Genomic DNA, 23,158 nt, shown 5'->3' with positions numbered 1-23,158 from the left:
CATTTAAAAATAGTTAAAATACAAATTAAACATAACATAGACAATGCTTTTTTTTAAATAAATATATTTTATTTTAAATAATTCTATTGCTTACCTTTGAGAATACTTCGTGGTGAAACGACGATGATAGAGACCAAAATAATAATTTTGATATTATTTTAATACAATATAAATAATAATAAAAAAATTATTATTATAAAGTATAATAATGTAATCTATTTATTTTAAATATTGTGTTCTGAATGTTGATTGAATTTGGTTGCAGATAAGTCGATTCCCAGACTGTTGAGCCGCAGAAGCAATAGCGTTGTAGTCGGCCGGAGCCACGGTATGAATTGTCACTGCGAACTATAGTACGCCTGCTTAAATAAAGTACCAACCCGTGCGGAAGCGTTTGAAACGCCGATGAACCAATTTTATAACGGCCGCACGATTACATAGAATGATGGTGGCGCAAACAGGATCCCAGTGCCTAGAGGCAACATTATTCTTACCAAAGGCACACACATACGAGTTGCGCATAAAATAATATTCTCTCTCTCTCTCTCTCTATATATATATATATATATATATATATATACACACACACTTTTATTATTTATGTACTCAATGCAAACGTATATAGTTCGATAAAAGTAGTTAATTTTATCAGCTCACTAAACATTAATTATTCAGAGTAAATATTGATAAAATAATATTATATTATAATGATAAAGAAATCTGTAAAAATCAATAATTATCAAAAATATACGCGATTTCCAGCTGAATACAGAGTGTTCCATTTAACGCGAGACACTACAAGACTAAGACGCACTAAGTATATTACTAAATTATCATTATTTCAAAAACTTTTAACGTTTTTAAAAATGTTTTTTTTCTTATATAAGTTTATTTTTAAAAGCTACATTTTTGGAAAATATTTTTCACTTTTTTGTTGCTTATTGTTTTTTATTCTCTTAAATTACATTTACATAGGTACATTTTAAATTTTATACTCCGGAAGATATAAACCAGAATATTTTGATCCATAAAAATCAAATTTTAGACAAGTAGTTTATAAGTTATAACTTAATTATGACTGAGCTGTAATACTTTAGTACTAAAAACTACAACCACATACCAAATTGTACATTAAAAATAATCCATTTTACTCTATCATTTTAAAATTTTAAGTGAATTGATCCATCATGATAAAATTTTAACTTAAGATTATTATCAAGGGCATCTCTGAGGATTTTATTGATGTTAATATTTTTAGGTGAGTTATGGTCATTGTAAAATGTACAATACATGTATAGTTTGAAGACAGTCATATCTTGCTTCTTAATAAAAATATCAATACAACCTTAAGATGCAATAAAAAATAACATAACTTTTAAATTTTATAGCTGGTCAATTCACTCTAATTTTAGAATATACAGATTAAAATATATTGTTGTAAACGTAAAATGTGTAATGTTGTACGTTTGTAATACGGAGACGACACGCATGTGGATGGGGCGCTCTCTTTATGGTAGATATTTAAAATTTAGCTGAGGGGATAACTGATATAAGTAATATTAAGTATATTACATTTCTAATTAGCGGAATTAAGTGGGATTGACTCAACTGATATTTTACATGGTACCCATGCTGTAATAACACTCAAATCCCATCATCTAAATTTTAAATAATTATAACTAGAACAAAGGCTTAAAAGTAAAAACACGTTTTATTGGATGCATTATGTGCAACTACGACAGTTATATTTATCGAAAAATCGTAGCACTATAAGAATCTGAATTTTAAAAAAATATTTGCATAAAATGTATATTTTAATGTTAAGAGAATATATTTATTTAAAATCATATTTTTGAATATTTCACTAATACAAAATATAATAAATAATATTAAAAAATCACCAGAAATTAATATATTATGGACATATTTCAACCGTTGCGATATATTTTTTTTTATGTTTAATTTATTGAGTACGGCAGTCTTCAATAACAATACAATTTGATAGTGAAATGTGAAAAATACTAGTTTTACATTTTATGGTTGGACAAATAATATAATTTAATGTTTTACACGTAAATTATCACGTCTGCATATTCCATTCGTATTTTTTTACATGACCAAAGATCACCAATTTATTAATATTTTTGAAGAGTCATATTAATAATCTGAAAATTGTTCGTGAGCCTTCAAAATAATTGTGAACGTCGGGTATTATTGGTTTTTTGTTTTTTTTCTTAATTACGAATAACAAAGTTAGTCCGCGTACCAATTAGTGACCCAAAATACTCGTATTACATGTTTTTTCTAGTAGTTACATGATATTATTTTTAAAATACTGTTTTTAATGATTATTATTTTATTAATGTTATTAAATTTGTTTACATATACATACATAATTTGATGTTAAAAATATATATTGAAGAATCATAGAAGTTGATTTTTTAAATAGTACCTATATAGTGTCAAGTGTACATCGTCATTCAGTAGGCAACTGTAGTTGAATTTAAAGTTAAATTAAAATGTTAAATTTAAAGCATTTTATTCCATTTGCCTTTCGTTTTACAAAAAGGTCCAAACTTGTTCCGTTGTACAAATACGTCAATTCCCAAACTGCTGAAGTTTTTAACAAAACAATTTTCTTCCCACTTCATGCATACTTAGTAGTTATGAAACTGTCTCAAAAAAGACGTGGTCAAAAATGTGTTGGTGTTTTTAAAATTATATACTTAAAGTAAAATTATGAAAATCGTAGGTAGATATTATAAACCATAAATTGAATACTAATTGGCAATTTTTAATTTTATATGCAAAATAAATTATAAAGAAATTTTGGCTTTGAATACAAGAGCCGTTTGATAATATTATGAAAATAAATTATGAATTCTCAATATTTTAAAATTGTTATTATAATAACAAAAGAATAAATTAAATTAGACATTTTGTATTAAAATGTGTATTGCTTATTAATACTTTTTGAATTAGGTAGATACGTACAACACAATATCAAAAACTATTTGAGGGTAAATCTTAATTTTACATTTGCATATATACCTATGCCAATGTAAAATTTTTAAATTCTTAAGCTCATAAAAAATGTATGTGACTTTTGCAAAACTTGTTTTTTAAATATACTAAAAGGGCTACTTAAGAGAAACTTCTTAAAATATCTTTGTGTCTTGGGTATTAAATGTGATATTTAATAATTTATAATTTTATAATTTTATGGATTTTTAACTAAAAATAATTCGTAAAATGTTAATTATTTAGATAACTCTTAACCAATTTCTATAGAAAATACATGGCATCTTTTACTTTTAGGCTTCCAAATTACCAACTCTAAGTCTAACCAGAAACTTCTTCGAAGTTGAAGGTCGAACCTTTTTTTCTACTATAAAATTATTGTCCTCGGACTTGTATATTTAAAAAAATCATATCATTGTAAAACAAATATGTATTCTGCATGTGCATTCATCGGAGCATAATAAACAGTCTACCTTAATGTATTCTATTATTTTATAAAGCTGCTTTATGTAGTATTGTAGCATATTATGAAATAATGAAAAAAAAGAAACTTTATGGTATCTCTAGTGAATAAAATATAGGTAATAGCCTATAATAATATAATGTTTCGGGTGCACAAAATATATTCTAAAAATATAACTATAAGTACAATTTACGAGGGGGGATATGGCTTCCTTGGACACCCCCCCCCCCATTGTACACCTACAGGTAGCTTGTCACGCCGCACCCTTGTTATCACATTTTTAAAGTATTTGATAAAAACTCTCTATTGTTACTTCGGAAATTGCGGTGTGTCGTATGATCGTTTGGTCTTATATAGCGTGATAATATCATGTCGGACTTAATTTGCAGTGTTGTGCTTAGATAATTTTTTTGTATCTATATATAGATAAGATATATGAACTCAAAATATTTCTGGATAGAGATAGATAATGATAAATTAAAATATATCTAGATATAGATACAGATAAAATCAATTTTATTTAGATGAAAATGATATGATTTTTTATAAATTATATTCTTAAAACATGATTTTGTTAAATTTTATTTTTATATTAGGTTTGTAGAAAATATTAATACAATTATGAGTTATGACTATATATATTTTTAGTTTAAATTACTATAAACTTTTTAAATGAATGATTATTTTAAAAAATGCATTGAATAGACTATAGTACTATACAGCGTACGTGCGTACGCGAACGGTTATGAATGAAGTTATTAGTCAATACTCAATAATTATGATGGTATGATACTTTTTCCATAGGCAATGAATAATAATAAATAAAATATTTATAACTTGTAGTGGTTAATTAATAAAGGTTGTTGGCGAATGGTGAGTGGACTGAGTGGAGCTGGCGGTTTATTCTTATTAGTTATTGGTATTTTTAAACTATTATAATGTCAATATTCCCATTTCCCAGTACTATCGTCTATCAGGTTATTCTTAGACCTTCGACTTGAATTATTTAATATTATTATATAATAAGCTAAGCTTATCTATTGTCGTCTGTCGACGATCAGCGATATAATTATAATTAATTTCTTAAAAGTGGTGCACATTAGCGACAAAAGGCAATAATAATACTAGGTACCTAAATATATACGTATAATTAGTTAACTATATAATATATTATACAATTTTAAAAATAATATCAGAAAACATAATGTTCGTATATTTTTTAGATTACGTCTCGTAAACAATCTAGATAAATTAATTTAGATGACGAAGTTTTCTATCTTATATGACAGATAGATACCAATTGTGTAATTTATCTAGATAAGATAAAAGATACGATTGTTTTATCTAGATAAGGTATCTAGATAAATTTATCTAACTAAATTTAGTTATTGCACAACACTGTTAATTTGGTTATGTTTTTAAAGGGGGAGTGAGGAGTGGCTGACTGCCAATTGTTTTGCACTCATTGGTGCAAAAACCGGTCGCTACGCTCGCCAATTGAATCGCAACATAATATAATATAATATAATATGACACGAGTAGTTGCGAAACACATTATTACACTCATAACTTCTATAGCCAGGGTAAAGACTTTGGGACTTATACGATCGCATAATATTTGTATTATAGTCGTAGTACTTCTACAACACGACGGAATATAGTATTCAAAATTCAAATACTTTAGAATGTGGAGATACTAGATAGTTATAGATAATGAAAACAGTAAGACATGACAATTTTTTTAACAGTTTACCATGCTTCAAACGTTTATTATTCAATTATGAAAACAAATTTTAATCGTTAAAAAATGTTTCTGTTTGCATTCAAACCACTTGATTTTTATCACGAGCTTAAACGTCTTAGTTACAGATTAAATATTCAGCTGCAAAACAGATGGGAACGTCTAGGGCCGAGTATTTATTGTACATAATGTATATAATATATATATATATATGATATCTTACATATATATATATATATATATGATATCTTACATATATATATATATGTCTTACACATACATATATATATATGTCTGTCTTACATATATTGTAAATAATGAAAAACCACCCTCTGACGCCTCATTGTCGCCTACATAAGAAGTGAGATCGGTGTCCTGCTGCGTGTAAAGGAATAATAACGAAGATTCTTTGGCGATAAGATACTGTTTGGAGTGAGCCATGGGTAGGCTTAGTGCCGTGTAACATTCTGCTGATAGTTTGTCCATTATTATTATTTCAAAATGTTTAAAAACCAGTTCGTGGAAACGATAAAAACGCTTTGTTGTGTAGAAACGGACCGACAGACGCCAGTCCAAGATAATATAACGATATACATGTTGTATATGGTCAAAGTATATTATTGTAACAATATTATATTTTTATTATTGTAACCTAGCATAATAGGAGTCGAAAGGTTAAAATATATATTGTACATGTTATATACAACGAGCGACGACCGTCCTTCCCCGAAATGTACAACAAATGATTTGTCATGCTTGGGTTTGTAAGTATATATCTGCAGTCCGAATAATTGATTATATTTATGCCCATTTCATTCGGAAGGGACAAAAGCGTGTGGGACTTCGACCGCTAGTATCTATAGTGATGGGGTGGTGATCACTGGGTGTTTTTGGAGTTCGGAGAGACACACAGTATATTATGGGACGGTACCCGTAGAAATGTGTTATATTGTTATGCCATGTCGGTTATAAATTATAGGATTTCATTATACAACACGTGTAAAAGTGTCGTTAGAAATAAATGAAAATGCTTTGAAAAAAGAAAAGAATTCCTCAAAACCTGGTAATCAAAACTATTTCAAGTGCACCACTCAACATGATGAAATATTATTCGTGTACACAAATTTATATATAGACACATGTTGATAACGGGAAACGGAAAAAAAGTTCATAAAACGGTTGAAATATATAGGTAGTTACAATTTAGAACATTTAAAATAAAACCTATATAAACACATTGTATAATAATTTATAATATATTAGTTGAGTGAAAAATATAATAAAATAAAATATTATCTAACAGCCAGTCTTATTATTTTTATTAGTTTGTGGATAACGTAATATCTGGAATAGTATATACTATATAGTATAGTGCAGTAGGAGTGACAGACGTAGACAGAGTACGCCAATAAGGTGATTTTAACATTTTGAATAGTAAAAAGTCTTAAACAGTTACAGCGATACAGCAGTATTATATATAGGTACACTGTCCCTTTCTGGTATACAAATTAGATGTTGCCCTACAAAAGAAATTTTTTGGTATGTGTAACACTATATTTTATCATATTATGTTGAATATAACTTTATGATATGCAATGTAGACTTAACTGAATATGACTATATTAAACAAGTGTGGCATTACTCTGCAGTGGATACTTAATCTTTAAGTATCATGATACCATAATAGTTATATGTATTATAAGAAATAATATAATACTATAAAGTATAATTGTATATTAGGCATAGTTCTCGTGAGTCTATACTATATATAGCTAATGGCAGAATGCGATGTAAATTTGAGAGCAAATTGCGAACTTTCGTCAATGAAAAATTGAAAACTCATCCATTTCATCTGGACGTTTCGTGCATTTATAGCATATTATAGGGCTGTGTGGCACTCGTCAGTCGTAATGATTTGGAGTCGAAATCTTAGGCACAAATATGATACTTTATAATTGTATGTCATAAATATGGATATTATAATTTATAATATAGTTTCCATTATATAGGTATAGTCGACCACATATAGTCTTCTATCATTTTAGAAAAAATATATAATGGGCATTCATTGTTTCCGTAACATTTAAAAAACGCTCTAATTTTTGTATCTGACAAAATTAATAAATTATAAAGTTTTGAAAATGTAATTACTACATAACGACTGATTTTAAATCATTCAACTAACAATAATCATGTAAGCTGATAATACATTAGCCGTGTCCGTGTGTGTAAGCATTACATAAGAATATAAATTTCTCAATTTTAAAAAATAAATTTAATTATTGATTATTAAACGTAGTTAGAAAATATGATAGTTTTAGTCGAAATTTATGTTTAAATATTTGATGTAAGCCTTTAACTAATAAAATATTATCACAATGGCATTATTATATATTAATATTTTAACCGCCAATAGTTGACATCAAGCTATCTAGGTTGGTATATTGGAGTAATCAAAGATTCACTTGTATAGTTTTTTAATCCATCAGTTATTCAGGCAAAAGTACTTTCATTTGACTTCCGAATCACCGTAATATTGCATTAATTAAAGTATTGTACCTACTACCTACGTTTAACTCCACAAGTTGTGAGCCACTTCACAGTTAATATTATTCTCTTTGTGTTTTATCGACGCATAATTCATATAATATAATGTAATAATTTTATAAATACAATAATGAGTATACTAAAATGGTAAATATTTATTTTATTCCTCCGTCGTGGACTGATCCTATTGGGTGTATTAAATTTCAAAGCTTGCCTATATAATGTTTAAACTAACAACCATTGTTCCTGAAAACATTGTTTTATGTACTTACCTTATTCAGAAAAATTGTAATTACCAATAGTAGAATTTAGTACGTAGAATTTATAGGTATAAGTTAAATTAGCTTACACATATATGTTGGATGCCCTTTTTTATAGCTTAATCAGATTCAACTTTATTTTACTGCAGAATTTCTAAGGTACAATAGGACAGGTATATTAAATGTATTGTTTGAAAAAAATGTTACGGAAGTCTTCATTCAAACACATGTTTTATTGTTATTATATTAATTCACACAAACAAACAAAAATATATAGGTACCAATAATAATTGCGACATTTACGACGTACATGTAGAGTGAACAGTAAATCATTTGTTTTCCTGTATAATAATAGTAATTAATTCAATATAATTTAACGAATATAATATGAATAACAGAGTGATTTTTTGATGGTTTGAATTAAACTTAAAATTAAAACATTTGTAAAACAATAATCTTAATACCTTTTTAAATATATTTTGAATACATTAATAATTGAACAATAGGTATAATAATATTTACTATACACATTTACTACATTATATTCTTATAATTGTTTATTATTGTGAAAAGTAAAATAATTTATTTGTACTTAATGTGAGTAGGTACTTGAAATACGTAATACACCTAACAAATATCCATACAAAGTATCCACTCTGACTTTGTACTTGAAAACAAATGCTCAGTGACACAATTATTATAATTATTAATATGTATAAGTAAAAAAAATCATACATTAAAAAGCCATTGTTATAATTATGCGTATCAATATATTATATTATATCAACTATTCTACTCATATTCTACTTATTAGTTTGAATGATGCCCAAATATAGGTACATACTACTTATCGAAATGTCTCAAACTGTCCCCAAAGTATTACATAATATGTGAATGAATTTCAAACACTTATTAATATAGTTATGAAAACACTGGTTTTTAAATTTTTATATTCAGAAATTGAGTTTTTATTGTCAAGTAACATATAGATAATTTATTGTGCAGTATTGTCATTTATGGCTTAACTTGAATATCTTTGAATAGAGAGTTAAGCTATCAAATTGGGCGATTGTAAACTCCGCCATAATACCGGTTAGATAAAAAGGTAATGAAAAGGTCTAATGTAAACTCCGGCAGTGCTTGTATAAAACTTAATAATATATCTTAACTAAAGAAGCTCAAAAATCCAAAATAATAGTGTTAGATAATGTTATTATTAGGTTGCTAGATACATATTTTAGGATTATTAAAATTATTCATTACCATAATACATTAATACTGGACGACTTGTTCTGACAATTATTATTTTTATTAATTTTTGTATATTTTTTGGGATATTATAATAATGTAAGTACATGATATCTGTCTTATATATTATATATATTAATTTTATACTGTCACTTGATTTTCTTCACTGACAAAGTTTACAAGAACTTAATTTTACCTGTTTTTTTTTCCTGTCGGAGTTTACACTAAAGGAAGGTACTTGTTGCGAAGTTTACATACGCCCATCTAATAAGAGGGTGATACTATAGTTGCGTCCCGCGGAAAAAATTATACCATATTGAAGTTCTAGTATTTTTTGGGTACACACGTATTGTGGCCTAGTGATTTTAACGGAATACTTATAGTAAGAACCAAATTAAGAATTAATTAGACCCAAATTTATATAGACTTAGACCTTTTTACAGTTAAAATTGAAAAATTAATTAATTTTAATTTTATCATTTTTCATAGTCATAAAAAAAAATAATAAACTTGCAAAACTAAAACCATGGATAACTAGAGGATAAATTACTTTACTTCAATTTGATTTAGAGAAAACTGAAACTTAAAAAAAATGAAACCTTTGGTAGGTATTAAAAAAGTATTTTATTGAGTATAAAAATATATAAGGTACCTAGACTTATAGATTTGGCTAGAAATATATATTTTCAATCACTGTTGAGTTAGGCAGTTTAATCAGCAGGGTTGGGATATTAAATTTCTTCAAAATGCATAGAACATAAGTGCTATAACCTATAATATGTGCTATATATTAACTTAAATATCACTAAATATAAGCTAAAAATATTGGATAAAACTGGGCAAAGGTATGTACAAATTAAGCACCACCACCAACAACACGTTCAATCGAAAACACTAAACTTATACTGTACAAGTGATAAGTCCACGAGTTAATATAGTATACACTATACACCGCTTTCAACACTATAATCACAGCCGTCAATGACAATCGGGTCAAAAAGTAGCCCAACAAATTCAGTAAATATATAATCGAAATAATCGAATATAATTTGAAATAAGAAGAAAATAAAATGAAATGATGAACACCATTGCTCACGTCTTGTCGGCACTCAACGTATCCGTATATGGTCGGTCTATTTACTTAATCTATAAATATACAGTGATAGAAAAGTGAATTACTTTTAAAATTAAACAATAATAAAAAACAAGTTTTTAAAATGAATATGAAAATTTTTGATTAAGAACCAAGTCAAAATAAAAAAATATCTACAAAAGTATAGAAATAGAATTAAAATCTAAAAAATTGCAAAATAATATGCAAAGTTAAATTTTTGATTTCAGTTTTCTGAATTATGAACACATTTTGAGCTAACTATGATACATCTAAAGCATTTTATTATACATTTTGAAAATGCTATAAAATCCCAAACCTGATAATCAGTATATAATAATACTTTTTCATTTCTTGGTTGATTTGTAATCTGAAAAACAGTCATTAACATCGTTCTGATTGAAAAAAAGGTAAGAAAAACGAAATTTTAAATATTGTGAAAACTACATTCTGATTTCTGACTGCCGTTATTATCAAACGAGGGGATATATTTTTTTATTATGTAGGTGTGATAGATATGGCATATATATTATATATAATGAGGCCCCAACCAGGATATAACTAGAAAAAAGCCTGGCCACAATTCAGATTAGAAGTTATTTTGTAGGTAGGTAGTTAGGGTTTTAGGGGACGCAACTAGTATACTGTCGAATAATAAAATTGAACTTTAAAGGTATCATAAAATATTTATATAAAAACGAAAATTATTTACTCACAGTCATGTTATAGAATATTGAGTATAGACTTCAAAATAAATACAATTTATAATCGTTTAAAAATTATGGAACACATTACTTGGTTTTAAAATATTAATTTTATCATAAAATTTAGTTTTACAATTTAAAATTGTATTATTTATTTATTTAAATTTTAAAATGTTGTAATTCATTTGTATGTGTGATGTTTTTTATGAAACATATTGGCTCTAAAACGTTACGACACTTATTTACTTATTACATAAATAATATAATTTTGTCCTCACATCTTCCGAGGTAGATTTAGTTAAGAGTTATAACGGTAATTTTAAAATTTAAACCGAACAATTTCTTAAGCTCAAGTATATCGTATAATATAGACATCAAAATAATAACACCAATTAACAAAATTGGTACCTATAGCACATTAAAATAAAAAATTTAAAACACAAATTACTATTATAAATTAAACTACTAAACGTATGAATAGGTAATAATTTTTGAAAACATTAGCGTTGAAGTCTTAAATATATAATAATATTTACTAATAATTTGTATTTACTTAATTAAGTATTTAATTATCATGCATGCATTCAAGACCTTGAAATAAGCTGACAGTTACATAAATCAAATGAGTTGGAGGCCTCTCCGGCTTTAAACCATTTATATAGATATTTATAAAGCTCATAAAAACTCATATTTGTCGTGTTCAACATGATATTGTTATTTTTTTTTGGTCACAATTTGGGGTTTATTAATTTATGATTGAAAAAATGAATAATAATTGTTTAATCATTTATACAGACATAATTTTTGTACGTCCACGTATACACTAATAAATTGACAATTAAGTATACTATCGAAAAAATCAGAACAATAGTATAATTGATAAAATACTTACTCGTTGTGTTTAGGTTAATATTCGCCAATACACGATGGCTGCAGAGGAGTAGTATTGTGAAAACAGAGCCTCCTCTGCTTTCGGTTAAACAAGAAGAAAAAGGTTAATCTAATAAATTTCCTAATATTATGTTTTAATCGATAATAAGATTATAATTTCGTATATAAATTAAAAATTATTTTTTTAAATCTAATCAATAAATTTTACTTTAGGTACCAACCATTATTATAGATTGAATCAAAACTACCTATTTAATATTTATATCATATTTATGTATATTGTTTATGTTTATGCTTGAACTGATTTTCAAATTAATGATATTAGAAGGCTAATTTAAAAATACGTATTATAATAATATGCATTAGGCCCAATTTATGGGGGGGGGGGGGGGGGGGTTATGGATTTTTGTCAATTACAAAATTGAAATTGAAATTTAATAATTTATTTTAATACACAATAGGTTGAATTCCAAACAGATTATACACCATATAGGGCGAGTATAATAATTATAATTTAATTATGTAATTAATTAATTAAAATAATACTAATAACCTATGATTTGTAAGTATACATATAATATTATAGAATATAGAGCTATATTATTTCGAAAAATAAGAGACCGATAAATGAAGCACACGTATACTAATTTGATTTCAGTAAATATTTCAGTTATTTTTTTAAAAATTATTTTAGCATTTAGTATTATTTAACTCAGTTCCATACATTATATATAGATGATCATTAAGTTTAGGTGTATATGTTGCAAAGTGGAAGGAAGTGCAGGAAATAACAGTACACTACAAACGTGTTTATCGTGTTAAACGGTATACAAGCATAGGTCAAACGTGCGATTTTCTTAATATTTATATTATATTATTAATTTTATACTACGGGGTTTTTATACTGCTAAGGTAGTGGTGGCAACGGTGAATGCCATACATATCTGAAAAAATGTGTGTATTATAAAGCCAGATTTTCGTCTTTATTACTCTCAATTGCGGGGTGTTGGTGGGGGTAAATCAAATGTTATGCTTATTACGTTTCTGATGAAAAAGTTCGATCTTTCCAAAAAACGAATGAAAGGGTGTCTTTGCACTTCATTGTTGTCTTCGCCGTCGTTGTTACCCTCGTTCGCAACCTCACCAACAACTTCATTTTCAACTTTTTTATCGGCGTCTTTCTTGTCAGTTTTGTCATCATTTTTGTCATCGACACAGGCCCTATCATCATCGAAGTCCAATTCTGCGATGTAGTCGCAGACTTCGCTTGGCCCTCCATAACCATTTTCGCTACTCTTCAGAGATTCGTCTCCATTTTTCTCAGAATTGTTTTCACTATTGTCACCCTTGCCACCATTCTTATGGTGCGGAATCCAGTAGGGCGGTTCTTTTTCAGACCGACGATGATAGCAATGATCTTCAAGTTCACTTTCTGTGGAGTCACTATCAATTCTTCGTAGTGGGCGGATGGCCGAGAAAGGGTAGACAGTGTCGTTGACGTCATTACAATCATCAGAGTTCGATCTGGAATAGACTTTGCGGGCATCCGGGCCATTTCTTCTGTCGTTCATCTATTAGACATAATGGAATATGTACATTTGACAAATATATAATATTAGAAAAGCTGATTTTGCGCTGCAGTGATCGAAGTGGCTAAAAGTAAGTGGAGAGGGTCATTAAAAAACATGTGAACTTGAATAGTATTCCACCTCGACCACGCATGATTGTGCAAAATATTATACTGTTCAGTTAAAAGGTGCACAAAATCGATTTTAGGCGTTTAATTTAAATCGTATACAGGGCTATATTATATATTTTTTCATTTCTTCATCGAGGAAGTCAGCCCTATGCTGGTTTATTGGAAGTTAATAGAGCTGAGTCTAAGGAAAGATTTTAATGTACAATACATCTTAGAAAATTAATAGTGGGTTGTCGAAAGTAAAAAAAATGTAAAAATAATAAATTAATGTCTATATCTTAAAAATGAAAATCCGCAGCATCAGTACTGGATCAGTACTGAAAATCCAATACTGGAAAAGCATTATGATCTCAGACATATGCCAGTTTATAATCAATACTAGCTGCGCCGGGAAGTGCAGTATAGTATTAGTTAGCACTGCATACTGATACAGTACTGCAGAGACTGTTATGAATTTCCGATTTGATGTTGATTTTAACTGCATAAAATCGGTAACGGCTTAACCGATTTGGCTCACTTTTGTTGTTAAATGTTTGTAATATACTAAATAAAATTTTCACAGAAAAAAAAATTGGAAAAGTTTCTTTGAAAATTGAAAAAATCGTAAAAACTGAAATGCCTTTTTCTATCTTATTCTTTTTATATAATTGATTGCTATTGGTTGGTTATTATGATAGTTTAGAAATAATAAAATTACTAGAAATTAGTACCTATTCCTTTTCAATGAACATTAATAAAAATGTGAAGGTGAACTAATTCAATTTTTTATAGAAAGTTCAGAACACTGATTTATTTATTTATTTAAATGTTATCTAAATGACTAAATGATGTGGTTATAAGTTTCGGTATTCGTTACGTATTCTATACTAATATAGTTATGTTGTAATGTTTGTTGTAAAAATGAACGCGTTCATAAGATCGTTCAAACATTATTGTGTTCTTTACTGTAAAGACGTATAATTAATTACGAGTTATATTAGGTTATCTTAATATTATTAACCTCATTATCATGGTATCAACAAAATGCCAAAAGTCAAAAATGATGATTAAGAGTTAATCTAACTTTCTCATTATCAAATGAACCATACAAATTCGTTCAAGTTCGTATAATTCAATTATTAACCTAACCTAACTATTTTTTTCCAAACACTGTATTTATACTTTTATTATTATATACTTGTATATTATATATCATATTACACATAATATACGAGTTAATAATAAACACACAATACAATTAATATATCCTGTGGAAATAACATTATTTTTCACATATCTCTGCTTGCATTTTTATTTTTTACTTTTATGACTTTTAATGAAGCTTATATTTCGGTCAGTATTCAAATAAATATTATGAACAAAACGAATCGAATAACTATGGTAAAAAAAATATTATTTACAAAATAAGAGAGTATCCGCTAATTAACATTTAATTTTACATTTTTATTCTGCTTTGATTTGTTTTTTTTACATCTGACGTTTAATAAATAAAACATCATCAAAAAAAACTTATGTTTTATGACAAATAAGTTGTTTAGATTTTTAAAAAAATAAAAATAAATGAATTGTTTGCTGGTTTTATTCAATTTACATCGTTATTACGACCCTACACCTACAAACTTCAATGCTGACCACGAATAAATGAGTAATTCCACCCATTACCTATAATTTGCAATGTGCTTAATAATAATTATATCTATAGTGACTTAAGTTGTAATTTAAACTGTAATTATTCAACGACATCCAATCTCGGGAAAACACGATCATTAATAAGGTTATACGTTAATTATAATTGTTTGGCGTTGTAATGGCGGAGAATCGAAGATTTGACGATAATAATATATTCACTACAGTGCAACAATTGTCAATTATAAAGGTAGATTACAATAGTAATTAAATCCTATTCTATTCCACAAACCCCCTTTATGTGGACGATATCCTTTAGGTTAGGTTAGGTTACAAATAGGATTCATAATAGGTAGGTAACTAAATTAATTTTATCGTCGGTCTTTAAGTTGTATTACACCATTTGATATGGAATAATAAACACAATATAAATATTTATACCAATATAGATACTTTATATTACATTATTAATAAAATAGCCTATTATACAAAGGTAATTTTAAAGGTATTTTTAAAAATGTTAAAAAAAAGTTCTAAAAATATTATATATAAATATATTTAGGACTTGACCACGAACAACATAATTGGGACTCTTTACCTAACTATATTATGTTAATGATTATATAATAATGTGCAAAATGAAATATGCAATGCAATATTATTTTGTGTGTCACAATATTATAATTTATAAAAATGTAGTATAATAATATATAAAGTAAGTAAAAACTGTGATTATTTTTTTTTTTTTTTATTGAATTAAGAAAAAACATATAGAACTTCCAAGGTTATAGTTTTTTGATTATAAATAATGGTAAATAATATAAAGTAATACTAGAGTTCAATATTATAATAATATGATAATCATAATCATAAATTCTAAATTCATAGTAAGGTTAATTACAATGTATACAATGTATACAGTTATATTGTTACTATACTGTTATCTTACAGCTACGTTTGTTAAATTGTAAAGTCACTATATATCACGAGGGCTATCAATTATCATATTATATTGTGGTGTTTTCGTTGTTTTTTTTCCTAATGTTCTTTAGGGTATTTATAAAAAACCGGCCGAGCGCAAGTCGGACTCGCGCACGAAGGGTTCCGTACCATTATCTATAAGAACCAGTGGCGGCTCTCGTGGTATGGTGCACAGGAACACAAGAAACACCCAAAAAAATAAAAAATATATAAAAAATAATTAGATTCCTATGGTAATATATAATTGATTATTATGCACATGATCTGTAAAAAAAAAAGTTTTTTCGGTTTTTAATTTTGAGAAGTGTGTCTTTATAGATTAAATAATTTGCGGAGCACAAATTGTTTGTGCTCCTGGAGACCGTGTAAATATTAGGTACATATCTCGACGCGTCGGTTAGTAATATATGGTAGTTCGGAGCACATACTTTAATGTGTACAGTGCTCCCACCCTACTAATTACTAGATGCCCGACTCGGTTCCCATACTTGAAGCCAACATTATTATACAGTCATAATACAGATTGGGCATTGTTTACAAGCCGATGTTATCAATGTTAGTGATAACAGGCAAAATTATAATTTATAATAATTTAAAATTTATATTATTAAATCACATGGTAGTACTACTACTTACTAGTACTCGTAGGAGCAAATAGTTTAAAGTATTCATTGGTGTTTGGTAGTAGGTACATTTTTTATAATAATAATATTATTATGTTATCATAATAATTATATTGATAACAGATTGTAAACATTGCCCAACCTATTTGGCTTCAAACACCAATACGCAGTGGTATATGGAGTCGGGTATCTGGTAAATAGTATATATCTGTGAGTGCACCAAACCTATCAAATAACGATGTCATGTCGAGTCGATCGTCGAAACGATAACACTATACATTATCGGATTATCATTATCTCTTAATTGTGCCAGTGTGCTCTCAAGGTCAACTATTAACTACTAAAATACCATCAATATAATATAAAAACAGATTAAAAATTGACATATTGTTACGAATTTACGATGTTTAGAAAATCAATATTTTTACCATCTTACATAGGTATTTTATATATTTCTTATGCACCACTTAAGGTAAACCTCACGAGCCGCCACTGATAAGAACGGCAACAAAATCATATCTATTGTAGGGGAGGTTAGATTAAAACCTTACATATTTATTTTATTTTATTATTAGTATTTGTTGTTGTAGTGGCAATAGAAATACGTCATCTGTAGAAATTTGAACCGTCTAAGTATCACGGTTCATGAGATACAGCTTGGTGAAAGACGGATGGACAGCGAAGTCTTAGTAATAGGGCCCCGTTTTACCCTTTGGGTACGACACCCTAAAAAATATCTAATTCTGACATCGGATTCAATAATGAAAAATCGTTTAAAATAGTGGTCCAATCGCTAGGTTTACCTGTCATAAATGTACAATTTTAGTGCCCCGATATTATCATATTTACCCATTGCCGTCTTTTTGAAAAAAGGTTCATTATAGCGCAATTCCTATTTACCCCCCTTTATTACATACATATAAACGTAACTTAAATATAACTGAACTGAGTATAGTTCAGTGTTAAATACTGAATTTAACTATGCTTAATCATAAATAAACACATACAATTGAAACTACGGTACAATAATATAGACAAGAACATTTTGTATGCCATAAAATCTTATTGTTCACAAAATATTGTTGTTATTGATCTCATTTTGAAACGTTAAAATAAAATAATAGTTCCAGTAGGCATTCCATAATAATATTAATACTTCGTCATTCAACTTACGGCATGCATGAAACATGTACCTATTATGTTGAAGTGACGTATTGGGGCTGATGTCTACATTTTACTTTTTACAATTCTTTACCTTACATGAATTTAATAAATAATCTCTACATTCCATTAGTACTTTGTTAGTTACTCAATGAAAAAACATATGAATAATTAATTAATTATGATGAACATAATTGAATATTAAATCTCAAAAGTGTAACGAATGTATTTGATATAGCTATTCATGGCGCTGTTCAATTAGTGTAGACTAATTTGTACTACATGGAAGTCTGTAGAATTAGTTTAATTCAGTCACGGTATGAACAAATTCAAGAATTTGGTTTAATTGTAGCATACAAACAAAATAATTTGTTAAAGCAGTCTCATTTGAATTGATGTATTTAAATCCAGAAGTTGTATGCGATTGTTTTGAAATATTATTTAATTTCGAATATTCCAGAAAGTATGATGTTAATGTATATTCACAATATACGCCAATTATTTATAAAGCACTTAAAATAATTTCCATTATACGTGAAAATTCAAATTTTCGACCAATTATATGGGAATGCATGACGGAAAGTTTATATCAAAGCGGTGTTAATATAATTGAGTCATTTGAACTTAAATTAAAAATTTTATAAACCACATAAAACCATAAGCAGTATATGAAAAAAAAAAAAATTGAAAATGTCCGGACCGACAAATACATCTAAATAAATAATGTTACCTAATATATTCTGAACACTCCAAAAAACAAATCCATTTTATTACAATTTACTAAGACTTGTAATAAATAAACAAAATACTATGTATTATGCATTTTGAAGTTATTGATATGACGTACCTATCACCTACTTATTATTTTTTTTTTTAAATTTTTACCATTTAAAATAAACAAAACAAATATTGTGTATTACTTATATGAACTTACAGACTAAGTATAGTCTTTCCGATTTAGCTATTAGTTATTTTAATAATGTTTAATATTAAACATTGTCTTATAATGATAAAACCATGAACAATTATTTTAAGTCACAACTTTATGAATTTAAATATACCTCACAATTTTTCTTTTTTTGAAATATAGCGTAAAACATACATAAGCAATAATGCTGATTATTTATTACACATTTAAATAATATAAAAATACAAAACTTCCTGAAAACTTTCTTTCTTTTTTAAAAATCGATAGAATAAACGGGCTATTGAAAAACGGTAATTTTAAATGTTGGCGGAAATAGCACATGTACCATAACATACATATACCGTTTTATAATAATATTTAGGTCCATTGTTATTTTTAAAATCGACCATTTTCCCTGAACACTATCCCAAAATTAATATATTTTAATATATTTTATCCTTACAACTAATTCAATAATATACAAACTTATTATTATTCGTATTTAAAAATGGTTTATTCATGACGTTTTGTTAGCACCAACTACATGTTGTGTTTCAACGAATTATTATTACTGTTTGACTTCCGAAGAGCGGGGGACTAGTGGAACTTTTATAAAAGTATAAAATGTAAACTTTATTTTTCACTCGACACGTTCGATGAGACTAGTTGTGTTATAAACTTTTTTTTATAAGAAATTCAATTTGATTTTGTCGGCAAACAGTTTCGCTTTTTCGCAGAGGAGACCGTGTTTTTTGTTAACGAGATCAAACAATTTTTCGAATAATTTAACTATCCCATCATGTCAATTGACGAAGTTTTTTCTAAATTCAATGACGTAAAAAGTATTTTATATACCTATAAAGCGCGTGGAAAAAATAACTAACACAAAACTCGTCTTCGAGGTTAGAATGTGAGAAGTTTGACGGAATTCCAAAATCAAGATGGTATTTGGGATACGAATAAAAAAACATTTAATTAAATATTCACTAGGCATCATATTATATCTGATATATTTATTATGTATACCTAATCTAATCATTTACATAACTATACGATAAATTTAAAACGACGCGAGAGAGAAAGTATAATAAATTAATTCAGAATCATCTAGCTCGATTACTATGCAGTTATACAATTATATTGATGTTTACATTTTTATCAGTGCGCCTAGTTGGTATAATATAATATATTCGAATTACAGAATAACAGAATATTTTACAGTTAAATAATTTTTTTTGTTTAATATTTTTTTAATACGATTTTGGACAAATTATTAGGTTTTATGTATTATAGTTTGATCCCAAAATCACAATCTCATGGAAACTGTTAATATTTTTTTTTTATTTATGAACCCAGTATGAAATTATGTGCTTTTCAAATTTTTATACGTGCATTAGAAGAAAATAATTTATGAAGAGTTAATTTATGTTGATATTTATTTAAAAGTTAAATTGCTCATATCAGCTATAATATGTACTTGGTACTTCTTAAAACTTAAGGCCATGAGGTAGATAAAACCTAGTATGCGGGTGGCCAGTGGGTGGGGAAAAAAAACGGATACCTAACTATTTTATGTTTATGACTGAATAGATAATTATTTGTGTATAAACTCGAATTCAAAGTTTCTAAGCAAATGATTTATATTTCAAAATAAATACGACAAAATATAGTATATTTTAAGAGGACTCCAAACCCGCATGTGTGTCTCCGTATTACAAATGTAAAACATACCAACAACTTTTTCGAAAGGGGAGTTTCTGAGAGTGTTATAGTAATAAGTATGAAAATACATTTTCACCATGAATATAGGAGAATTTCAACTGTGTCGTAGAGTTTTTATTTTAAAAAAACCCAATGTATCAAAAGTTATTTAAATCTTGGAAAACGTAAAAATATCAGATTTAAAAAAATATAATTCCCTTTTTCTCATTCATTATACCAAACAAATGAAAACTCTACGACACAGAAGACATTATTTTCTATATTGTGTACACTTTTGGTGCCTCGACTAGGACTACAGACTGAGTCATTCTACCCATTAAAGGTTTTTTCTATCTTGTACATTTGTAAGACAGAGAAAACACATGAGGATGTGGCATCTTCTTGACAGTGCTATAAAAGGTTATAATCAGTACACCTTTTAAATTTAGTTAGGTCAAAGTGTACAACCGGACAACTGAATCAATTATAAAATATATAAAAATTTCAAAGATAAACATTTTTTACAAACTATAAAAAAAAATAGATTTTTTTGTCACATTATGATTGATCGTTCATGATTCAATCATTAATCACATCATTTATTATTGTCCAAATAATACACATACCTTTAAGTATATACAAATAAACAATAAATGCAATTACATGGGTACCTGTAACTCGTAAACATGCGAGTCTGGGTCCCATTGGCTGTGTTAGTTTTAATAAATAGATACTGATCAACTTACTATATTGCGTATTGCGTATTACCCTGTAAACGTGGCACGTGCAGTTGGTATACAGTAAATATTTATAATTTGAATAATTTTGAAGTAGTAAATTAAAACGGAATTGATATTCGTTATATATGCTTATTGGTACGTCGACGTTATCTTTGGTTTAATTTCAATGTATTCTTTGCATACGTATAACGTATTATACATATGTTAATTGTATATAGGTATTTATTCGTATAAAGTAGTAAGTACATGACAGGATTACGTTTAGACTGTGGGTTTTAACCACATGTCTGCATCACATATTTTAAAAAAATATAAAAATAAAATATTATCGTATGGAAAAGTAATTCTAAAATCGAATTATTTCTAAACAGTAAAAATGTGCAGTAGGTACAATAATGTGCACTGTACAAAGATGAGCGATTGTATTGTTAGTATTATACAAAAATATTAGGACGTAATAAAAAATTATTTACAAAAACCGGTGGTTTTGATGAACCTAAATTACATTAGTATTACACAAAAACACATACAAAATTACAAATTGGCTATTGACATATTTTCTAACATGAAATGTTCATTTTTAAATTTTGCACCTATACAGGTCTAGAGCTCGGACCATAAGTATCACCCCCCTCCTGTTCCTGTCATATACTTAATAATATATATGAATATGGAGCTTACATAATCTTAATAATAAAAATAGCAATAATATACTTACGAGTATGCTTGATTTGTTTCTCGTATTTGATTTGACAGTTGTTTATAAACTGTAACAGACATTGATAAGACTTTATTTTTCAATTATTCCAAAAACATAAAAAAATCATCGTATTTAAAATAACTCTACAACCAAATACTTTTAATTACTATTTTCGATACTTTAAAGTTTTGACGATTGGAGTGGCAGCATCATCTTGTTGAGTTACTAATATGATACTACCAAACTACTCATTTCAAAGTATTTTAGTTGACTAGCTCATCAAATTTATCAACGGCCCCACGTAACAGGTCAAAATTAACTTTTTAATTTAATTTTAATATTTAATCAGTATTTCTAAAATGTCTACAAATCATAAACTTGGTTGAGTTAATACATATCATAAAAATATCTTGATTTAAAAAGTTATAATATCTTATGTCAAATATCAAATGATAGATTGCAACCCTAGACCAAAATTGTCACTGTAACAGATTTTAATAAAAAGCTGACAATATCGTCTTCAAAAATAATTATAATATTAAGAAATGTTAGCAATTTTTCATTTAAATCGACTTATTAAAGAAGGAGCAAAGCAACGGCAAAAATACCTGCACATATATTTTTATAATATGAGCTTGGTTGGAACAATCTAAGAAATCAAAATTTTTAAATAAATATAAGCTAAAACAAAAGTTTTTGTACACAAAATATCTTACACACCTGATGATTATGAATAGTGATGATGAGTGATGATGATGATGATGATGATGATGATGATGGAAGTTCGAGAGATGGTGGTGTGTTGACCCGCAAGCACGGTGTCGGCGAGTCTCTGAATGTTATATTATATTATGATATAATAAATAGGAAGCTGACGACGAACCGTGGATATGATACTGTTGTGGTCAGCGTTCAGTTGCATGTGCGAGTCGCTAACCCAAGTGAATGTCGTCGATGGGACGTGAATGTCCGCGACCAACCGACCACAGCTGATCCGGCGCGAAAGCTGTGCGCGAGATCCTGGAAGAACGCCC

General features: G+C 27.6%; 1 protein-coding gene across 1 annotated transcript; it reads right to left on the bottom strand.

Moving 5' to 3' along the window:
• Nucleotides 1-12,624: 12,624 nt before the first annotated feature.
• LOC111033857 lies at nucleotides 12,625-22,949 on the bottom strand. Its single transcript, XM_022314794.1, has 3 exons — nucleotides 22,845-22,949; nucleotides 22,143-22,191; nucleotides 12,625-13,557 (listed from the first exon to the last, which is right to left on the bottom strand). The coding sequence occupies exon 3, from the start codon at nucleotides 13,555-13,557 to the stop codon at nucleotides 12,979-12,981; it is 579 nt and encodes a 192-aa protein (XP_022170486.1). The 5' UTR covers nucleotides 22,143-22,191; nucleotides 22,845-22,949; the 3' UTR covers nucleotides 12,625-12,978.
• Between the last annotated feature and the right edge of the window lie 209 nt (nucleotides 22,950-23,158).

Source organism: Myzus persicae, unplaced genomic scaffold, assembly GCF_001856785.1.
Source record: "Myzus persicae strain clone G006 unplaced genomic scaffold, MPER_G0061.0, whole genome shotgun sequence".
NCBI lineage: Eukaryota > Metazoa > Arthropoda > Insecta > Hemiptera > Aphididae > Myzus > Myzus persicae.
This window is presented reverse-complemented; position numbering and strand designations above follow the sequence as displayed.

What these genes read in the sequence shown, in the direction of transcription:
- LOC111033857 (XM_022314794.1), bottom strand. Translation starts at nt 13,557, where the DNA reads ATGAACGACAGAAGAAATGGCCCGGATGCCCGCAAAGTCTATTCCAGA.